The sequence below is a fragment of the Podarcis vaucheri genome (assembly GCF_965113315.1).
Source record: "Podarcis vaucheri genome assembly, chromosome: Z".
Classification (NCBI taxonomy): Eukaryota; Metazoa; Chordata; class Lepidosauria; order Squamata; family Lacertidae; genus Podarcis; species Podarcis vaucheri.
The window spans coordinates 49374661-49397355 of NC_138758.1; the positions used below are offsets into that span (position 1 = coordinate 49374661).

The 22695-nt window shown below is 44.4% G+C and overlaps 1 protein-coding gene across 3 annotated transcripts in view; it reads left to right on the top strand.

Annotated features, from left to right (window-relative positions):
• Positions 1 to 14256, top strand: part of ODF2 (outer dense fiber of sperm tails 2) — a 30964-nt gene extending 16708 nt beyond the window's left edge. For all 3 annotated transcript variants that reach the window (XM_082208877.1, XM_082208879.1, XM_082208878.1), the window contains exons 11-19: positions 262 to 371; positions 2272 to 2407; positions 3640 to 3750; positions 5994 to 6098; positions 6376 to 6534; positions 9058 to 9158; positions 11178 to 11340; positions 12870 to 12995; positions 13314 to 14256. In XM_082208877.1, the coding sequence (XP_082065003.1) occupies positions 262 to 371; positions 2272 to 2407; positions 3640 to 3750; positions 5994 to 6098; positions 6376 to 6534; positions 9058 to 9158; positions 11178 to 11340; positions 12870 to 12995; positions 13314 to 13487 (1185 nt within the window). In that variant the 3' untranslated portion in view covers positions 13488 to 14256. The remainder of the gene's footprint in view (positions 1 to 261; positions 372 to 2271; positions 2408 to 3639; positions 3751 to 5993; positions 6099 to 6375; positions 6535 to 9057; positions 9159 to 11177; positions 11341 to 12869; positions 12996 to 13313) is intronic.
• The last annotated feature ends 8439 nt before the right edge of the window (positions 14257 to 22695 follow it).

Here is a 22695-nt window from a genome sequence, read left to right on the forward strand (position 1 = left end):
GTTTGCAACATGAGGCGCTGCTACTGCGCACTCATGTGGCACGATAGAGCACTTCTGTGCATGTGTGCATGGCAAAACCTAGAAGTATACACTTCCAGGTTTGCCACGTTCACAACCCAAAAGTTACCGTACGTTACCCAAAGGTCCATTGTATTTGCTTTGTACAACTTGTCATTAGTGTGGGGTGTCAGATGAGTTCTTGTTTTCTATGCCAAACAATGTGGCTGCTCTTCTAACCTTGCCTGTTGCCTTGCTTGGCAGGACAACTATGTTGCTGAGGCGTTGTCCACCTTGGAATCATGGAGAAGCCGCTACAACCAGGTGGTGAAAGACAAAAGTGATCTGGAAGTCGAGATTGTGATGCTGAACAGGTGAGAGCTGTGCTGTCCCATTTGGAGCTGGCTCCCAAAACGGCTCGCGTGGAGGGATGGAATGGGAGGGATGGGAGGCAGCACAACACTCAGATCCAAAAGATTACTGTGGACTCCTGAAGAAGCTACTGGGCTCCATCAGCCCCAGCCAGCATAGCCAATTGTTTGGGGTAGAGGGAATTTAATGTCCAACAACACTGCAGAGCTACAGGTTCCCCATCACTGCATTACTCTCTTTTTAGTTAGTTAAGAAGGTGACGGCCATATGTCCTGGCTCTCTGTCATTTCTGTTTCCTCCATGACTTGTGATTGCAATTCTGCCAGCTCTGTGATTTTTGGATTTAAAAAAAAAAAAATCCATTCAGAACTGTGTTGTGTACAGCATATAATCCTGTTGGTGCTCTGTGCTAAAGGGGGTTCAAATTGTGCGAGTTTGCAATAAGTCACAGAATGCTGGTATTGGCTTCTTTGCATTTAGTCTGCTTTCAAGGCCTAAGTTGTCAAAGAATGTGGACTTCTTTGCAGAAAGGCTGAAGGAATGACAGGAGATCAGGTTATGAAACGGGGTGCGGGGTATGAAAGACAACAGTTGCCTGCAGAGAGGACAGTCTGGTCCGAAAAGTGTTCCGAGGGCCAGAAAGAGATGCCAGTGGCCCTCAGATCTGACATTAACCACCCCAGTGTAGTGAAACAGGCAAGTAAGAGCCTTGCACAAAAAATTACTGCCAGTAAAGACAGAGAAGTTGAATCTCTATTTATGTCTGTGAGGTATTTTATAAATTTTGTAAGCCACTCTTGGTATGTTCTTTTAAATGGAAACTTTGAAATTACTTTTTTTTTAAACTTAGCAAATAAAAACATCCAGTATTTCACTACTGACATTATGAGACAGACCAGTATGATTTTTGACTGTGGACTCGGGTTTAAATTCCCTAATATGAAAGAAGCCAAGTGCATTAATTAATACTGAGCAAATCTAAGTATTCTATACGATTGCCAAAACTAAGGAATAGTCTTGCGAGGTGGTTGTTCCTAGGGTCCAGATAGCTTGAGTGCAAAAGGGAATCCATTAGGAAATCCAAAGTGAAATGATTCCAGTAGCTGCTTGGCATTTGGGGTGTCAGAAGATGTTGGTCTTCCCTGGAGGCCTGGGTTGAAATTGTGACCAAGCCTTCTTAGCTCAATTCAGAATATCCAAGATGGCATACCATGGTTTGTTTTTTTGCATTTCAAGTTAGGATGGTAGACTAGGATTTGATCTCAGTTTGACATTAGATGTGAACCAATCCCATGTCTTCCAAAGATCCTGTGCCCCTTACATGCAAAGCTTGATATATTTTGGCTGTCGTACATAATGGGTCCACCTCTATTGGGGGATTGAGACTGCTCTTCCCATGTGAATAGTAGCACAGTTGGGTGGACTTACCTTAGTGTGAATTCCTAGGTCTGGTTCTTTTCAAGTTCCTTGGCCAAATGAAAGGGGATGGGTTGCATGTGGTATTAGGAAGCTGCGCTAATTTTTCCAGATTATTGATAAATATATAAACATTAATCTCTTCTCTTTGCTGCAAGAGAAAGCAAAGAGATAATGATTGGCTCAAGGTCACCCAAGCTTTGTGGTTGTGTGGGGATGTGAACCTATGTGCATCTCTTCCAGTCCTAGTGCAACACCCTAACCTTTCCACAACACTGGCTGTCTCTAACAGGGTCTGTTGCCCTTCAGTTGTTGTTAGATTCCCATCAGCCCCAGCCAACATCTGGAGGGCCACAGATTCCCCTCTTCTGCTATATGGGAATCATGTGCCTTACAAAGATCGTCATCTTTGTGAAATTCTGCTTTGAACTGAGACTGCTTCTTTCTTCCTTGGACTAATGTCTCTTTCCCTGACATGTATTTAAGCCGTATTTCAGACTTGATGGAACAGCAGACCACTATGGAAGACAAGATGCGGGAAGACAGAGATGCCATGGTGGACAAAATGCACCGGCAGGTCACAGAAAGTACCTCATTAAAAATGGAGAATGAGAGGTTGAAGGTTGGTAGAGAAAAGTTCTCATCTTCACCATGCTGAGGCCTTCCAGATGTTTTGGGTACAGTTCCCATCAGCCCAGCATAATACAACCTTGCTAGCTCGGACTGTTGAGAGTTGTAGTCCAAAACATATATACTGGTCTAGTTCTGGTCTAGTTCTGGTAGGGGCATCTCCACCATCCTTTTTAAATAACCTCCAATCATTTCAGTGGAGATAGTGCAGGAGATGTTCCAAACGGAATTTGTTTGTTTATTTTATTGCATTTTTATCCCATATTTTTTCCAAGGAGCGCAAGGTGGTGTAGATGCTTCTCCCCATTCCTCCTCTTTTCTTAAAAAATCATTTTTATTAATTTTCCAATAAAAAACATCCAATTAACATATCCAGTCACAATCCAATTAAAATAAAAAAAAACCTAAAATTAAAAAAAGACCAAATTATAATCCAGATTGTAATTGTTGATTTTTCGGGGCTCCCCATACTCTGGACCTCCGAAGCATATCTCCAAATCTCAGCCCTGCCTCTCTCGTTGTTTTCATATTTTCCACACCCCGGTTTTAACTCTTTAAAATTTTCCATCCCTGGCTCTGCGATTCTCAATTATGTCAAACATCATAGATCCTTTCATCCATCGAATACAGCTTTATTTGTGTATATATATTTTTCCAACTGTCTTTTTGCCAGTGCAGCTTCCCCTGACTCTATTCCAGTCCGGGCTGTTATCCAAGTCCCCCCCCCTTCCTCCTCTGATGCCCACAACAACCTGGTGATGTATCCAGTTACAGATAGGTAGCCGTGTTGGTCTGCCATAGTAAAAAAAAAATAAAAAATCCTTCCAGTAGCACCTTAAAGACCAACTAAGTTAGTTCTTGGTATGAGCTTTCGTGTGCATGCAGACTTCTTCAGATACCTGAAGAAGTGTGCATGCACACGAAAAGTATCTGAAGAAGTGTGCATGCACACGAAAGCTCATACCAAGAACTAACTTAGTTGGTCTTTAAGGTGCTACTGGAAGGAATTTTTTTATTTTGACTGGTGATGTATGTTAGGCTGTGAGTGAGTGACTGGCCGAAGGTCCCCTGGTGAGCTTCGTGGCCGAGTGAAGGTTTCGAACCCTGGTCTCCCAGGTTCTAGTTGACAGTCTTAACTGCCTACGCCAGGAAGGAGATGCTTGTTGTACAGCCCAGCAGCCCTTTCTCTTCTGACTGAACACGTCTCTCTTCTGGTTTCTCCAGAATAGCATTCTGCCGGTGGAGGAAAAGTTGAATAAAGCTCAGCAGGAAATAGCAATGCTCAAAGCATCCCTCAAGAACTACGAAGGGACAATTGAAAGCTACAAGAACCAGGTACTGCTCTCGAAAGACCTTTGGCACCCTCTTTCCTTCTCCGTCTTCTGGCAGGAATGCCCTGCTGAGCTCCAAAACCCTGGAACTTGGGGGGTGGGGCAGAGGTGCACTTTGGTTTTCAGGCATTCTGTGTCTCTTGTCTAAGCAAGTACTTGGCAATTTCCTCTCTAGATATTTGCAAGAGGTGGGGGTACCTGATAAGAACCTGCTCTTCTCCCTTTGTGTTACTGAAAGGATTTGAAGTTGGTCTGTTTCATTTTGTAGCCTTCTATTATTGGGAAACTGAATGTAGAAATAGTATATATCTTTTTTAAAAATAAAAAATATCCCTACCCAAGATAGATTACAATACCTGAAGGAGCGTCTCCACCCCCATCATTCTGCCCGGACACTGAGGTCCAGCGCCGAGGGCCTTCTGGCGGTTCCCTCATTGCGAGAAGCAAAGCTACAGGGAACCAGGCAGAGGGCCTTCTCGGTAGTGGCGCCCGCCCTGTGGAACGCCCTTCCAGCAGATGTCAAAGCGATAAACAACTACCTGACATTCAGAAGACATCTTAAGGCAGCCCTGTTCAGGGAAGTTTTTAACGTGTGATATTTTACTGTATTTTGGTTTTTATGGAAGCCGCCCAGAGTGGCTGGGGAGGCCCAGTCAGATGGGTGGGGTATAAATAATAAATAATAAATTATTATTATTATTATTATTATTATTATTATTATTATTATTATATTTCAAAATCTGAGAGGTGCCCAATTGTGGTAGTAATTAAAAAGCAATAAACAAATGCACATCAAATACAGAGAATGATTTGAGAGCTGCAGAACATAAAATAGGCTTAAACTGGTTATTTTTCTCAGGTGTCTCCAAAGGCTTTTCTTACTTGATTTTGAGCTTCTCTCACTCTGTTCTTGGCAGCAATGAAAGACTTGGGTGATGCAGATGCCTTGCGCAGGCTAGGCTCATAAATGGCAACATTTACCAAGACCCTTCAGATGCTTTGGACTACAGCTTCCATCAGACCAAGGCAGCACAGCTGTATGATGCTGCAGATGATGGGAGTTGTAGTCCAAAACATCTGGAGAGGACTCCAGCTTGGCAAAGGCCAACAAAGAGGAAAGCCAACAAACTGGAGCACTTCTGTATGAAAGTCTTGTCCACCAATTTAGAGTACCTTTTTATTATCTGAACTGTCACACTTGAAAGGGGTTTGTCTCACCTTGTAGTGAAATTGGGCTCTTTCAAAGGGCTTGCATGCAGGAGTAGTTCACAGAAGCATGAGAAGAATGGTCCCTGCACATTTTGCCTCATATATATCAGGTTCTACAGATGCTAGAGATTTTTTTGATTTTTTTAAAAAGAAAAGCTAGGAGTCTGGAGATTATGGCTCATCATGGATCCCCATGCCTCCAGAGCTTTTCTATTGCTGGGTGTGTGGTGTTGCTGTCTTTAAAGAGACAATGGGAGGATTCATTAATTTGTATCTTGCCCAGTCAGAGTGATTCACAGAACAATGGCCCCTGTGGAATTAACCTACAGTCATGAGCCCATCATTGTGGAATTATGAGGAGTAAAGCTGTAGGGTATGGATTTCAGAATTATATTCCACTCTTGGTATTTAGAGAGGAAATTGTCTCTAAATTATGAACCAAAGGCACCTGTATAGGTCAGAGCATGGGTAGGCAAACTAAGGCTTGGGGGCTGGATCCGGCCCAATCACCTTCTCAATCTGGCCCACGGACGGTCTGGGAATTAGCGTGTTTTTACATGAGCAGAATATGTTCTTTTATTTAAACTGCATCTCTGGGTTATTTGTGGGGAAATAGGAATTAGTTAATTCCCCCCCCCAAAAAAAAAATAGTCCAGCCCACCACATGGTCTGAGGGACGGTGGACCGGCTCACGGCTGAAAAAAGTTGCTGACCCCTGGGTTAGAGGTAGAGTTTATGTGTTCTAATAACACAAATGGAGAAAAGCAGTTCAGCAGGGCAGGTCGGTGTGTCTCCCTCTGAGTTCTGACTCCTTTAGGTGAGAACATAACTGCAATGACTTTTATTTTGAGGACTGATTAAAAAATGGAGTGTCTATGTGAACAAGACTTTTAATACTTTCTCTTCAGATTTCTCACAGTTGCGTTCACTAAACCCAAACTGAAACATGATTAATTCAGTTCCATTTGATAAAGTAGCTGCTGTACATGTTTTGTCTTCTCCTTAAAATACAACAACCCACCAACATATTTTCCCCAGGTGCTGAAAACGCGAATGGAAGCTGATGAGGTGACTGTGAAACTGGAGCTTTGTGAAAAAGAGAACAAATCATTGAAAGAAGAAATGACCAAGGAGATTGAAAATGTAAGTGTCTGGTCTAAGCTGTAGATGAGCCATAAAATCTGGAGGTTTCATGTGTTGTAGCTCCTGCACAGGAACTTTTCATGGAGTGTGGAAGAGAAGGAGCAGACTAGTACCTCACAAAAACATGAGAGGAATACCGCTTGTACATTTTGCATCGTATTTATCAGTTTCTACGAATGTTAGAGATTCAGCCTCATTGTTATCAGATCAATAGGTGTCTTGTGGCCAAGCACCCTCTCTTATCTTTAATTCCTGCTTTTTGCCTTCTTGCTCACAGGCTCGTAAGCAGTTCCAGAGTCAGGTTGCTGAGCTAGAAAAGCTTCCTGAGATCTTGAAGCTCACAGAGTCTAAATTGGCTGAGTGTCAGGAACAGCTAAAGAGTTACGAGAAGAAAAATATGGACCTGTCAGCCATGATCACAGACCTCCGTCAGCGGGTAAGGGATTGGCAGAAGGTGCCCACACGAACCCCAAGCCGAGGACCCAAATGAGCCTCTAGCATCAAGAAAATGCAATCTTTGTCTCTTGTCTCGTCTCTTTTTGAAATGATTAAACATCTGCACTGCAGAATAAAAGGACGTGTGGCATGTCTTTGTTTTGCTGTTTTGCTATCTGCATTTAATCCTGCTGCTTTTCTCAGTCCACCAACACCTCTGGCAAGTTAACAAATGGGTAGCCTTGTGAAAGCATGCAGTTAAGATCCACCAGCCCCCTTCCCGCTTTCATTTGTGGGTCCTTCCTTCATATGGCAATGCATAGGTTTCCCAGGGTTCTGTGTAATTGCAGTTCAAGCTAGAAACTTAAATTCATCAACAGAAAGTCAAATTTCTAGACCTCATGACTGAGAGGGGTGAAAATTTGAAAATGGTTAGGCAGGTCTCTGGGCACTGAGTGGGATGGAGGAATCAAAACTGCGTACAGTGGTGCCCCGCAAGATGAATGCCTTGCAAGACGGAAAACCCGCTAGACAAAAGGGTTTTCCGTTTTTGAGCTGCTTCGCAAGACAATTTTCCCTATGGGCTTGCTTCGCAAGACAAAAAGTCTTGCGAGTGTTCCGATTTTTTTTCCGCCCCCCTTTTTCTAAGCCGCTAATAGCCTTTTAGCCGCTAATCCGCTAAGCCTTTAATAGCCGCTAAGCCTTTAATAGCCGCTAAACCGCTAATAGCACTAATCCACTAAGCCGCTAATAGGGTTGCTTTGCAAGACGAAAAGACCGCTAGACGAAGAGACTCACGGAACGGATTAATTTCGTCTTGCGAGGCACCACTGTACCAGAATATTTGCACATGTTGGCTTGTTTTGCACAATTTATTTATCTGGTTGTGGGGGGAGAGAGAAGGTGCAACCTAGGCATGGAACACTTAAGTAATGCCATTGAGGATTGCTTTCTTTCATTTTGAAGAAGGAAATAGAGACTGAAGTTCTTAGGATGCACTCACTTCAGTTTCTCCTCCTGTGTTGTTCAGTCTTGAAATGCACACATCCTTCTAAGTGTGGTATGTGCTAAAATTGAAAGCAAAGACCTGGGCTGTGGGTGGTGGGGAGCTGCTGTGGTTCAGCTCATGGTGACTGGTTTAGTTACACTTGCTAAAGTTCCAGTCGTTTGGTCTTTCTGACAGTCAGTGCTTGGTTCCCTAAGCCTCTCTGTGTGACCTTTTTGGCCTTAATTTTACAGCTGCTGTACTGTGCTTCCAAACTGACCCAAATTCTTCTTCTAAAGTCTTTCTTTTTGAGCCAGAAATCTTTATGCACAGTAAATCCATGTGAAATAAGCTTCTGGTGGATTAAATCAGATATTGGTTTTTTATATTAATTTGCATAGATTTATTTATATTTTTTTTGTATGGGGTGCAAACCAGCATGAGTATAACATGCGCCTGACCACAAGCTCCTGAACCTCCATTCCTTGTCAAAGGCAACTTCATCTTTTTAGCAACCCATGGTTAATTTTGCTCGGCTCCATAAACCTTTCATTCTGTGTGTGCTTGTGTGTGTGTGTGTGTGAGAGAGAGAGAGAGAGAGAGAGATTGTGATTTTTGCCTCAATCTGTGTGTGCTTCACTTTGCTTGCAGGTGGCTGGCGGCTCATTTGTGCAGCGCTGAGAAGGAAAAAAATCATGCTGGATCAAAATAGGCTCTGAAAAGGCCACAAAAACAGGAACACGTACAGTGCTTAATGTGTGCAACAGGAGGTGCCTGGGCTCTTCCTTGCCCTGCCGCCATCCTTTGACCAGTGGGGTTGAGGGTGTATGTGAAGGGGTTGCTGATTATAGTTGTTTAGTGGTGAGGCAAAGACACCTCCCTCAGAAGGCTGTCCCACCTCCTGGTACTGAAATCAGATTCTGCTCCTGGGATTTGGTCTCAAAGCACACAAGGCCATCACCTTGCTGAAGCTAAGGAGCTTTGGGTCTGCTCAGTACCTGGAAACCACATGTGGATGACCTTCCATGGTGGAAGAAGAAAGGTGCAATGTAAATAGTAACATTAAATAAGCACCAAATGAGCCCTGGTCCACTTAAGCCCTGAACATGGTAGTTTTTTCTGCTCCTTTTCTCTCTTTGTCTGTCTTTCTGTCTCTCTCTGCATGACTCCATTCTTGTTTCTCTAGGAAATAAAGAATGGGGAGATCTTGACATCAAAATGAGCAGCACCTGTCACTGGTAGCTTGGGAAGGCCTTAAAGACTTTACACATTATCTACCTTTCCCCCTTCCTATTTTTTAAACCAATCTTTCATTTTCGTATCTTGAATTACTATGGTTTGATTTAATTGTATTGATTGTGCTAATTGTTTTGATGGTTTAATGTTGCCGTTTGCTTTATTTATATGATGCTGTGCTTGATATTATAGTGACTGCGATGTTTGTTGCTTTATTAATGCCCATGTTAGCTGCTTTGAGCTGAACATTTGCTGTTGGAAAACCGGAATACAACTATTAAATCAAGTCAAATCAAATTTCAGATTGAGCTTCAGGGAGACAAGATGGAGATGATGAGAGAGAGGTATCAGTCTGCCCAAGAAGAGAACAAGCAGCTGATCCTCAAGCTTGAAGAGCTGGAGAGGTTAGGAGCAATTGGGGAGGATGCCGCTTTGTCAAGGATGGGAGCAGAGTGATCAAAACTGAAAGGCTGTGTTGTGCAAATGTTTTCCTGTGTGTATAGATCAATCAGGTGCTGTATCAGTGTTGAGTACGGAACTCTGTAGTCTTGTCATGGATGCTGGGCTTGGTAGTGATGGTGGGGAAGACAGTTGCTCTGGTTGGCACACCATGCAAAGCCCAAACCATGGCTCAGCGTGGACATAGGGAGTTCAGGACAGGAGTTCAAAACTGAGTCACAGCAGAGTTTTGCTGCTGCCTACAGTGATCTTTGTAAGTCTGGACCTGGGGTCAGACTTTAACTCTCTCCAGATTAACTGGTTGGCAGTAGCTAGGGTTTGTCCTTTAGTTCCTGGCTTGTGGATTGCCTGGAAGAGCTAAGCTGCAAGCCTGGGTTTGGACGACATGCTAAGCCAAACTATGGTTTCGTTCAGTGTTGATGCAGCAGCAAAACAACAAGGGAGAAACAAAATGGCCACAATCTCCTCTTCAGGAGCCCCCACACGTCTGCATTCGCTTACTGTGACATGCGAACCAGGCTGCTGGCAGTGTTGGGAAGGCAAAAAGTGCAGGCCTCTTGCATTCCAAATGTAGGCTAATATTGTATTGGCTTGAATATAAGCCTCACTTTCCCACCAGATTCCGACCGTGAAAAGTTAAAAGTGCAGCTTAAATTTGCAACCTTACAAAAACTGGCTTTTACGATATTGCTGCTGAAACATACATACGGTAAAATGGAATGGGTGTGAGCGCCTGCGGAATTTTAAGGGAGCGGCTTATATTCGGGTATTGTGTTTTTTCTCCCTTTTTTCTCCCTTTTTTCTTTCTTTGAATTTTAAAGGTGTGGCTTATATTCAGGTGCAGCTTATGTTCAGGCCAATACATTATACTTTTTGTGGGGTGGGGGGAGACCAGAGGGAGGAGTCAAGGAACTGTAGTAATTTATGCAGCTATATGCTTTCGACAACCTGCCTCTTAAGATAGGTTCTGGTTCCTAGGACCAATCTCCTCCTGTGGGCAGCAGCTAGTGATCAGTTCTCATGACAGATCGTTCAGCCAGACCTCTTCAGAAGCACTGGAACTAAAGCAGACACATAGAGCAAAACAAATGCAATGTTCTGTTGCAAGCCGCTGTTGCTTGCTGATGGCTTCACATTAAGGAGGTCTGGAAATCAAATCTCCAGCTAAAAAATCATGGTAGCTGGGAAAGATGGGGAAGGAAATACCTTTTCCCACCTAAGGCTTTGGAGAACTGCAGGCGGGCAGTGCCGGCAGCAGATGCTGGGCAGAAATGATGGTCTGACTTGGTGCTTAACACATTCCTTTGCAATATCAGTGTTGTCAATAGGCCTGTGTTTGCTTTTCACTAGACCTGTGGCTTGATCAGACATTGTATTCAAACAAGTTGTTGTTGTTGTTTCCAGAAAATTGCTTATTGGCAATGCAACAATGACTGTGCTGGCCACCTGCAGTTCCTATGAGGGAGGGGTAGCCAACATCATACCCTCCAAATGTTGCTGGACTCCAGTTCCCATCAACCTTTGGCCATACTGGATGAGACTCAAGAGTCCACCAGCCCCTGGATGGCATTACATTGGCTATTCAGCTTATAACGTAGATACACACACACACACACACACACACACGCACACACAGTTGTACCTCCAGTTGCGGACGGGATCTGTTATGGAGCTCCGGTCAGATCCCGAGGTTTCTGCAACTGGAGGGACCGCTTCTGCACATGCACGCATGGCGGTAAAGCGCTTCTGTACGTGTGCACGCAGCAAAACCCAGAAAAATACTTCTGGGTTTGCCGTGTATGTATCCCGAAGGATACATAACCGGAGGTGAACGTAAGTAGAGGTACCACTGTATAAAGTAGCACCTATCAAAACTTATTTACAGGCGCATCTAGTCCATTTAAATGTTGAGCCCTGTTTTGATTGGCATATACCCATGAATCTTCCTTGTGGTTGCAATTCAGGAAGCTTGAAGCAGCAAGCGGTCAGAATATAGAATTTATCCAGGTCATAGCGAAAAGGGAGGAGTCGATCCATCAGGCCCAGCTGCGACTAGAGGAGAAGACCCGGGAATGTGGCGCCTTGGCTCGCCAGCTGGAGGTAGCAATTGGTGATGCCAAGAGGCAGGTTGGTACCTCCCACTGGGCAATGAGTGAAGGAGCATTGCCATTGCAGTGGGAGCAGAATTCTCTTCCCTTAAGTGTTTTGTTGTTGAGGACCAGCTTCAGGAGATCAGTGAGAAGATGCTTTAGTACAAGGGGTGGGGAATCTCAACCCTGGATCCCAAATGTGGTCCTTGGGACTCTCTATGCTTCTTCCAACCCTGCTCTGAGTGTCCTCCTTGCATGGTTTTGCTCAGCAGTTCCTTGCAGGAATGTGTCCTTGAACTGTGGCAATGCCTCACTTACCTGGAAGGAGGCAGAGGTGTCTGTGGCTGGAAATGTAGCCCACTGTACAAAAGTCCCCTCCACAGGCCTTGGCCATCACACCCATGAGGTGAGGCAGCAAGATCCACAGGGGCAGCAGATTCAGCCTCCAGAGAATGTGTCTCCTGTTGCTTCTGCAGCAGCAGCTTCCTGGTGAGCAGGAGGCACTACTAGTCTCCTGTCCCTAGGGAGAAAATGGCAGGGCTGCCCTCTGGGTTCTCCTGGCTTCTTCACCCACCCAGCGTGATACAGAACAGGCCTCTCCCCACAGTGGCCTTTGATTCCCACTTCAGCCATCTGGTAAGGTTGGTTTGATGCCTACCTATGCACCAATGTAGATCTTTATTCTCCCCAACCCCCTTCTTAATATAGATCTTCACTCACCCTTTATTCCCTGGTGGTGGGAGAGGAGCGCCATTTTGTGGTTCGCCTATGTGCCAAATGCCTTGGGCCGGCCCTGCCGCAGCTTTCCCCAAGGCTTCCCACCAGGGAATTGGGTTGAAAAGAGCCCTTCCCTATTGCCCTAGTAGGAGGTCATGTATATTTGATACACTTCCATCCCATCCTACTTTTGAGGGGCTCTTGAGAGCAGCCCATGCAAGGAACCTCTTTTCTCCTTATAACAGCTGTGAAAGATGTGCTTAGCTTGAGAGAGAGCACTCAATTAAATTGTGGGTGGATAGGGACCCACACTCAGCTCTCTCCAGTGTAAGCAAAACATTTAGCTATTACATATCCTGCTGACTCCCAGGATGTTTTCTGTCTCTGTGTTTGTTTGTGATTTGATTTTCTTTCTTTCTTCTTAGTCTTTCATATTAGAAACGTGAGCTTGGTGGGGAAGTATAAATGCAAAGATAATAATATATTGGATCACTTGAATTATCTCTAGATATTTAAAGTAAAATCAATGCTCCCTCCCCACAATACATGCATACACACATTTTACTTCTCCAGGTTCTTTACACCTGTTACTTTACTTGCAAACTCTAGAGAGGTGGGCATGTGTATTTTCCCCTGCTAACATTGCATATGTAGATTAACCCTGTTTCTAATACAACAGGAAAGTGAGTGCTACATTTTTTTAAATGTTTCCTGGCTTTAGAAGCTTTGGAAAATTGGAATCAAGCCACTCTCTTTCCCCAAAGGTTCTAGAGGGATGCTTTTTTTGTTTGTTTTTGCTAAAGCCCAAAACATTAGTTTGTCTTGTTTCTATTGCCTTGCCTGCAAAAGCTGGAACAAACAAGGGAACGAGCAGCAGCAAGGGAGAGAACAGCCCAGTCCAAGATGCTAGATTTGGAAACTCAACTGAGCAGGACAAAGACGGAACTGAATCAGCTGCGGCGAAGCAAAGATGATGTGAGTGGCTTTCTGCAGCAGCAGCTCTCTTAACTCTCTTAAGGACTTTTAGGTCCATCCCATCTTGTGTTTTGATAGGGAGGCAAGGAAGTAGATGAGGGGGGGGGTGTTGGTTGGTTGGTTTTTTGTTTTTAGTAGGATGGAGCACAGGGAACTGGGAGCATAGAATATATGCTAAAGTTGTAAGATAAAGGGGTTAGCAGCCTGGTATTTCCACTTGGCATGGTGAACTGTTACTTGCTTGTATGAAGAATCCATAACGGGGTGAGCGTGGCAGTGATTTCCCCTGCTTCAACCATTTCCCCCGTCCTCATGTAGGCAGAGTGTCGGTATGAAAGCCGCCTCCATGACCTGAAGGATCGTCTTGAACAGTCTGAGAGCACCAACCGAAGCATGCAAAGCTACGTGCAGCTCCTCAAGTCCTCTTACGCCAACGTCTTTGGAGACAGTGCCTTATCAACCTCCCCGATTCGTCCTCGATCTCCACTGTGATCAAACCTTGTTCCTTAACTTCCAGGACCCTCTTGCTACAGGCTCAGCTGGGTGGACCTATTTCAAAGCCATATCTGATTTTGGAACTTAAGTAGCTCAGGATCTTCATCGTATTGTTGGCGTGGGAGATTCATCCTCCCTTTATGTTGGTGAGGTGGTGGCATTAAGGGCTGCATTGTGTATCATAAGCCATGTTAAAGCGGGCCAACAAGGGGCACATTTACCACCCCTTCTTGTCTTTTAGTGCCTTACAGAGGTTTCATGTTTTGAAAGTAACCTGCAGTGTTTTAATCATCTTTTAATTTTATTAATGTTTTATGTATGATTTTCTCACTATGCCATGAGTTTCAAATATCATGTTTGTTGAATGCAGAACAAAATATTTAGATTTTTTTTTATATAATAATAAAAATTGTCATCTGAAAAATTGTGAACCCATGAAAGGTTGTGTCTGCTAGCAGCATGCCTTGGGCCAGACATAGCTGGTGTGAAAACCATTCCTTTTTCTTTTAATTGCATTATTCCAGTTTTTCTAGGGGTGAGTATCAGTTTAAAGGTGTGATTTCAGTAATTGTGTATGTGAAGGAGAAAAGCACCTGCCCTGTTTTTTAAAGAAAGGTGTTTCATACTATCTGTACTCTTGTAAAGGTTCCTGGGATCCATTTTTCCTGAGCTGCATATCTCTGATCACTTGTAATTTTCATATGTGACTTTTGTGTTGAACAGTAATGTTTTGTTTGTGAAATATCCCATGATTTTTTGTTTTCAAGCTCTGTGTGTCTCTGTTATTTTTAGCTTCCTTATGTGATGAATAACATCTCTGTTCCTGCTTCCATGCTGCACATACTGATCTTCACTACATTGGGGCATGAGCAGGGGTCAGCAAGGTTTATCTTGTCTGGGCTGGATCAGTCCCGCAGAGATCCCTTCATGGGCCTGATTGCATGCACACTATTTTCCGCGTCTGCGCAGACGCGGTTTTTGGTGCTGCGGAAGCAAGTCCCTGCGCCACGCTGCAGTGGTTTCGCGCAGAGTGTGAGTGGGCGGCTCGGTTCAGGGGTGGCTTGTGGGCTGATCAAACGACCTCCGCGGGCCACTTCCGGCCCATGGACATTAGGTTGCTGACCCCTGGGCATGAGCTTGCTAGGTTACTCATGAGTGAGTTTCTGTAAAACCACATTGCTAATTCAAATTGAGAAGCCTTGTCCTCTTCAGCATCTGGGGACCCTCCATCCAAGGGTGTGAATTATTCCCAACCTTAGGCAAGAGAGTCAGCCTCCTGCTGGGAGCTGGGATGGGCTTCAAATCTTAGCACCAACTACCCCCTTGAAAAATGACTGTTTCTGTCTTCCTGCCCTCCAGAAATGAAACCAAGCTGACTGGTCAAACTGTCCAGAATTCAAGAGAGATGGGTAGAGTCTTTCATTTTGATGGACAGGCCTATGTTTTGTTTTGTTTTGTTTTTTTATAACTTTATAATATACGCATACACAATATATACATATAAAAGGAATCACAAGACAGAGAAGCCAATAGGAGGACATTTCAGTCTTCCAGGACATTCAATACAGGATCTCAAAGCAGCTGTCTTATTACAAAAGAATTTCAGAAACAGACTTGAAAGAGAAGTTGCTGAATTACATCTTATTACTAAACTGAAAACTATGGAGAGACCTGGTCTGAATAGAGGTATTGGATTCTTGTCTCATTACACATGCTAAAGCTATTTTTGGTTATCTGCATACTATCCCTTGCTTCTTCCTGTAGGACTAATTGCAGTCCTTAACAGTCGTCAACAGGTTTACCATACCCATTGTGTCAATCACCCATCTACTACTACTCTTCTGAGAAAAAACCCACCCCACCCTCCCACAGGGTCTGGTGACTTCTGTTTCAGTGTATGTGAAGAAGTGTGCATGCACACAAAAGCTTAGACCCAGAACAAACTTAGTTGGACTCCAAGGTGCTAATGGACAATTTATTTATTTATATAAAAGCCCACATGCAGATTGTTACAATAAAAATATTACAGCACCAGCCCTTAATAGCCAGTGGCCCTCAGAGAATAAAATTCCAAAGGGCTGTTTGCACCAAACTGCTGATTCTGTAGTTTCACCCTTTCTGTACTTACCGTATTGGCCTAAGTATAAGCCTCACTTTTTCTTCCACATTCCGACCATTAAAAGTTAAAAGTGCAGCTTAAGTTTGCGACCTTACAAAAATTGGGTTTTATGATATCGCTGCTGAAACAGACACATGGTAAAACGGTGCGGTTTATATTGGGGCCAATACAGTAATCATCAAACACGTAAAAAGAATGAAGGGAAATCTTTTCCACAGTGGAAAACAAAGTTCCTATTTGTACCAAACATACCATTCATGAATGTTGCCAAATAAACCCCTATTTAGTGGGAATGTTCCATCCATTAGATTCTTTGGTCATATAAATCGCAAACTGCCCCCAAGCAGTTGCAAAGTCAGAGAGGTCCGAATCACACCTAGCAGAATATATTGTATCAGTCAAGTTTTTTTGAAATGCCAACAAACACAAACAACTATTTTAAACCATACATCCATAGAGTAACAAGATGCATCCTTTCACACAAGATGAGCAGCAACCAATAGATATATGATTAATTGTTGAGCAGTATGGTCAGCATTGGCCGCATCATGAATGGATATGGGACATAGCTTAGTGTCCAAAGTGAATCATTTCCCTAGGGTCTCCCTCAGTGTTTTCAGGGATGGATTGAAAACTGATCGTTTTTCATGTGGAACTGTGAAAACTTTTCTTCTGTGGGGAGGAGTGACATATCTCGTAGCTCGCTCTGTGCTGAGAATCCATGTTCTGTTTTTTCCTACCACTGCCTATGATTTGTATTATGCCTATCCCAAAATGCTAAAGTTTCTGCTTGTGGAGGAACCATATAGCAATTACTCAGAAGGGATGGCTATGCCTACAAACAGCATCCATCTCTGATAGACACTGTAAAATCCCTGGGTCTATACAGCAGCAGGTATGCTTGCATATTTTATCTGCTTCTGTGAAAAGGAAAACAATTATAGCCATTTTTATTTCACCTTATAGTCACTGAGTGGGTGGAGGGGCATATCTAACACAGTTTTACACAATGTCTGTGCAAAGCTTACCATTATCTATGGGTCTGGGTGATGTATTGATATATTGCCTGAAACTGGTTTAAAATTAAAATCTTGAGAGTGATTTAAGAATTCCCAACCAAGTGATGTGTTACAAACCCCCGGCCCTGCTCACAGCCAGCATTGTGCCCTTCAGTCAGGCCACCCCACTCCCTCCCTCCCTTTGCAGCCCAGCCGCTGGCCTTGGGAGTGGTGCTTGCTTGCCCACTGGCCACCCATCGCCTTCGTTTCTTTCCCTGGACGTGTGAGTGCTGGTAGGCTGCCTGCTTCCTTCAAGTGGAACAGTGGCTTCTGGTGGCTGCTGCTTGTATGGCAAAACTACTGTCAGAATGCACCACTGCTGGCTGTTCCAGGAAGCCCAGGTCAGCGCTGACCGCCTGGCCTCCCCAGGATTAGGCAGAAGCTGTGTAAAAGGTAAAGGGACCCCTGACCATTAGGTCCAGTCGTGGCCAACTCGGGTTGCGGCGCTCATCTCGCTTTATTGGCCAAAGGAGCTGGCGTACAGCTTCCAGGTCATGTGGCCAGCATGACTAAGCCGCTTCTGGCGAACCAGAGCAGCGCATGGAAACGCCGTTTACTTTCCCGCTGGAGCGGTACCTATTTATCTACTTGCACTGGTGTGCTTTCGAACTGCTAGGTGGGCAGGAGCAGGGACCGAGCAACAGGAGCTCAGCCCGTTGCTCTGTATGGTGAGGTTAATCATCTGTGGCTGGCAATTGCTTTCTTCCTCCACACCTCCTTTCTGACATCGTAATACACTGCCATATTGAGAAGTCACAATGTTGGAAAGCAGATATTGCCCAGCCCTCGTGATCTCTTGCCATCTTAAAGCATGCTGTCCTTTCACTTAGCGCACTGGCAAGAAATGATTCCACTGGCACAGGCTGTGATTTGAGTGATCCTGGGGGGATCCTTTAACATCCTCACATGAGTAGAGTCACCATGCTCCGAAGCTCAAATTCAGTATTTATGAAGCATACCAAGCGCTACTCTGATTATCTCGCTCTTGCTTTTAACACTGGAATGTCCCTGGGACAGTGACTTCAAAGGGTGGCAGCTCTGCTACTCAGGGTGAAAACATTATTGAAAATGAGAACAGCTGTAATTTAATATGTACAGCAGACTTAGATTGATGCCCCCCCTTGATACCTTCATCTTCATACCAATTTCTTTACTGTCCTGATTTGATAGCTATAAGATGTAGTTTATATATTTCTGTTCATTATATATAATCCCACTGCTAAAAGAGCACCTATTATACTTGATTTACAATACTGTCTTACTCTTTATATATTTATGTTTTCATTTTCATTTTATTCATTGATAGATGGACAAACTATATTTAAAACTTAAAATTTACAAGGTAAAGCAACTGGCAAGTTCTACTGTAAACATTTCTATGTTTAGAATAATTTAATTTAATTAGAGTAATTCAGACTATCATGAACTCTCACTGTGGAAGCTCTTATTCCTAGAAAATATGTTGGGGGGGAGTAAACAATACTGTCATCAATGGCCTATGACTCGCCTTAGTCAATAGATCGAACCTATAGATCGCTCAGTAATGCCATGGATAGCCATAGAGACTCAATATGCTCATTTCTTTCAGTTCACAAAAATTTTTATCCTCCCTTCGGATATCCAATGTGCTGCCTCCTCCCTCCCTCCTTCAGCTTGCTTTTTCATTGCCCCTCGGATGGGCGGTTGTTCTTCAGTTGTTGGCAATGGAGGCATCCTGCACAGAATTCCTTATTGTATCCCTTTTGTGTGGTGGAGAGGCTGAAGGTCTTAACTTGTGTTGTTAACAAAAATCTGCCCTTTTCCCCTTATGGGGTATCCAAGAGCCCATATAGAGTCCTTACATGGGTTCCCTATTGGTAGGAGAGGATAACAGAGGCCAACCAGAGAATATTGAGAAGCAAAGCAGCTAACAAGCCTGATCTTTATTAAAGCTCTTGCAACAGGGTCCTCACCAGCCATATCGCAGGAGGGAGGAGGAACCCAGAACAATGGCGCACAAGGCCTTATATAGACATTTTAAATTGCCCGCCCTGGAGTCCAAGACCACCCCCAGAAACATCATACCTACATCACAGAAGGGGTGTAGCTCAAGACCACCCCCCGACACATCATACATACATCACAGAAAGGGCGGTCTACAGCAGAAATCTGAGTGTGTTGTTTACCTCCTGTCTGCCAGGTTATCTGTTAATGCTTACTTGATTGGATACCCTGGGGAGCCTGGCCAGTCTTTTGTAGTGATAAATACTTAGTTCCCGAGCCAGGTCACAGGCTCACACCCTATTCATATCTTAAATGTGGCCTTAAGACAGGATTTGTGAGGAAAGAGACAATGGGGAGGTTTCCCACTTTGACCTTGCAGAGAAAACATTTGCTCAGTTTGGGAATCAAAATGGTTCCAGGTCGGTCTTCCTGTGCTGATCTATGCATGTGCTGGGTTGGTACGCTTATGAACATTTAACATATACCTAAGACCTCAAAATTCCTATCACACTTGCATGTTGTCTGGGAACCTGGAGGTATGAGCTGGCAAAGCTCGCAAGGTAATGCTGGGCACTGGTCTCCACCAGCTGGGGAGGGAGAGCTGAGAGGTGGGGGGCCATCCACGTGAATGTGAGCCTGATGGTTTTAGCAATGGTTCTGGATAATACACATGGGTTGGCAGGGTGTCAGTCTCTGCACTGAAAGGGAAAATTTATGGGGTGTGAGGCTACTCAACAGCCCAGCTCCTTGGGCAGAGCCTGCGGGTACTTGCGGTCATAAAGGAAGGGAATCCCAGCCACAAACCAGAGCAAAATAGCGGTCAGTAGACCAAGATCTTTATTGTTGCGCAACAGGTTCCTACTGTTATGTACTGAAGTTCTCACCCTGGGCCAGTTGGGGGATACTGTAGATAGTTATGCAAATAAGGGATCGAAAGTGACTTTCAGTGATTGGATAGTTTTAGAAAATTGTTACAGTTACGTGGTACTGGAGCTCTATATAAGCAGGCTGGCTGAACCCTTCAGTTCAGTTCTGTTCTGGCCTCTGAATAAAGAAGAGCTTTTTGAAGAATCGCTGTGTCGTCTGATACTGTATGTTCATCCACAACTTAACACCTACAGGAGCAAGAACCCCGAGAAAGGGGTGACATTGACTTTTAAAACTTCCCACAATATCCCAGAATACAGTTTGTACAGCATCATTGATACGTCATCTTTACATCACTGACATGTCATGAAAGGGGAGGGTTACAGAGGGATTTACAAATTAGCATAGGCAAAACATGTCCAGGTACAAGATTGACATAGGCGAACATGTCTCAACGCCTCTTAAGTACACACCATCCAAAGGTATGTTATAAATCCCTTTGCGCACCCAGGCCCTGGGGGCAAGTTCGGTGGTGGGTTCTGGGTTTCTTTAGTCAGCTAACTGCTCAGCAGTTGACACTCTGGACACTTCCCTGGGGCGGGGGTGGGGGTGTACGTGCCCTCACGCTTGAGAGATTATGGCAGGAAGTGGTGGGGAAGGAAGTCCTTTTTCTTAAGGCCAAAATGGCGTTGGAATGAAGAGAATTGGTCAAACTACTTATTTTATATGATTTTCTGAAGGTTTAAGGTTTTTCCAAGCTGACAGTCTATGGGCAAGGGGCTTTGACACATTTATTGCAACAAAGTATCAACTGAGCAATCGAAGCCTAGCTAATGACGTTTTAATAGACTGAATCCATTGTTCTCTCAGCGGGCAGCCGCTCAGACAAGGGCGCAAAAGGTCGAGCTGAGTCACCTTGCAGAGGGGAAAGGCAGCTTGAGTGGGAAGAGATTCTGTCCACTAGAGGCCGCTATCCGCTAATCGCTATTGGCTAGCTGTCAAAATCCAACGCTTTTGATTGGTCTATACGCAGTAGTATGCAAACACAGAATTCATTCACAAGTCCTTGTTCATATTGATAAGGGGTTTCAAAAACAAAAAGGAAACAGAGTCTTTATTAATGAAATATACAGTAAGTGGTGCTTGGTGCAACAGCGTATGGAAAGGGTTTTCTTGAGCTCATCGTCTCGCGCCCTAAGTATGGGGGTGGGGGAGCGTTTCTGGGATAGGCGAGACCCACAACGCAACTGTGCCCCCCCCACGAAAATTCCGTAATGGCTCGAAGTGGGGTGCTGGCCTCAGCAGGGAGTGGGGCTGGGAAGGGGGCATCAGCTTAGGTCGATAGGGCCTGGGCATGTTCTTGACAGGCCTTGCTTCAAGGATGATTCTATTCCCTCTAATTATATTATTATTATTATTATTATTATTATTATTATTATTATTATACCCCGCCCATCTGGCTGGGTTCCCCCAGCCACTCTGGGCGGCTTCCAACACACACAAAAATAATAATAAAACATTAAACATTAATAGTAACTATTGAACTTTGAATTATGGTGTTGGAGGAGACTCTTGAGAGTCCCATGGACTGCAAGAAGATCAAACCTCTCCATTCTGAAGGAAATCAGCCCTGAGTGCTCACTGGAAGGACAGATCTTGAAGCCACCTCAGGAGAAGAGAAGACTCCCTGGAAAAGACCCTGATGTTGGGAAAGATGGAGGGCACAAGGAGAAGGGGACGACAGAGGACGAGATGGTGGGACAGTGTTCTCAAAGCTACCAGCATGAGTTTGACCAAACTGCGGGAGGCAGTGGAAGACAGGAGTGCCTGGCGTGCTCTGGTCCAGGGGGTCACGAAGAGTCGGACACGACTAAACGACTAAACAACAACAATCAGATCCTACATGAAAAGTCACAATAACTTTAAGATAAACAATTTATACCAAATAAAGCAGTATGCAATAATGCATTAGAATCCAACAGCAAACACTAAAATTAAACATTGGCAGGTAATAATTAAACAGTTTACACTTATCAATTACAATGAAGAATTACTCATCTATAATCGACAAAAATAGCAGCAAACCACAATACCTAAAATACCACAAATCATACAAAACAATGTAAAAGGATTAAATTAAGAAACAAGGACACATGACTTATAATTGTAATAATAATAATTATTTTTAAATGGCCGCTGGTCCCATCAGCTCCTGGCAAATAGAAGGGGGAGAAACGGAGGCAGTGAGAGAGGGATGATGTCTCTTGGCTGTTATGACTTCTTCTTCCACTAGTGGCCGCTGTGTCGCTCTTCCTGCTGTTTTTAACTACAGTGGAGAAGCCAAATTAGGGGAGGCCAATGAGGTTGAAATCTCCCTGCTGGATTGTGGCATAGAGGATTTGAGCAGAGGCCTTGCTAATTTGGAGAAAGTGGGGGACGGGGACCCACAGACCTCTACTCTGAGGGATGGGGATGAATTGGGAACTGCCTTAGTTGACGTAAGAAAACAGGTTGTTAAAAAGGCAGCATGAGAAAGGAAAAAGCCTGACCTCAACTCCACAGAGTCTTTACCCTCTGAGGCAAATGGCTGCAGGTCTCCAGGCACAACTGACATGGGTTCACGTCCTGTTCTCCAGCACAAACCTTTTCAACTGGAAGTATCAAATGCCCAGTTTTTTTCAGCTGACCCAGATCAAATGACCAGTCTAATGGAATCAATCATGTCCACCCAAAGCCCACTTGGGTAGACCGTAAGCCGTTGGTGGACCCTCTTTTGACTTGTGAAGAGCGGAGGCTGCAGCCAAGGAAGCCCCCCCCCCCCGCCAGATCAAGGGGACCCTCAAGCATTGACAGTAACTACTGTCCTACTGGAAAATAGATGGTGGGTGATGGGAGTCAGACTGCCTTACAGCAGGGGTAGGCAACCTGGGGGCTGGATGCGGCCCAATCGCCTTCTCAGTCTGGCCCGTGGACAGTCCGGGAATCAGTGTGTTTTGACATGAGTAGAATCTGTCCTTTTACTCAAAATGCATTTCTGGGTTATTTGTGGGGCATAGGAATCCGTTCATTATTTTTTTCAAAATATTGTCCGGCCCACCACATGGTCTGAGGGACAGTGGACCGGCCCACGGCTGAAAAAGGTTGCTGACCCTGCACCAGTTCCCCACCAGGACCACCG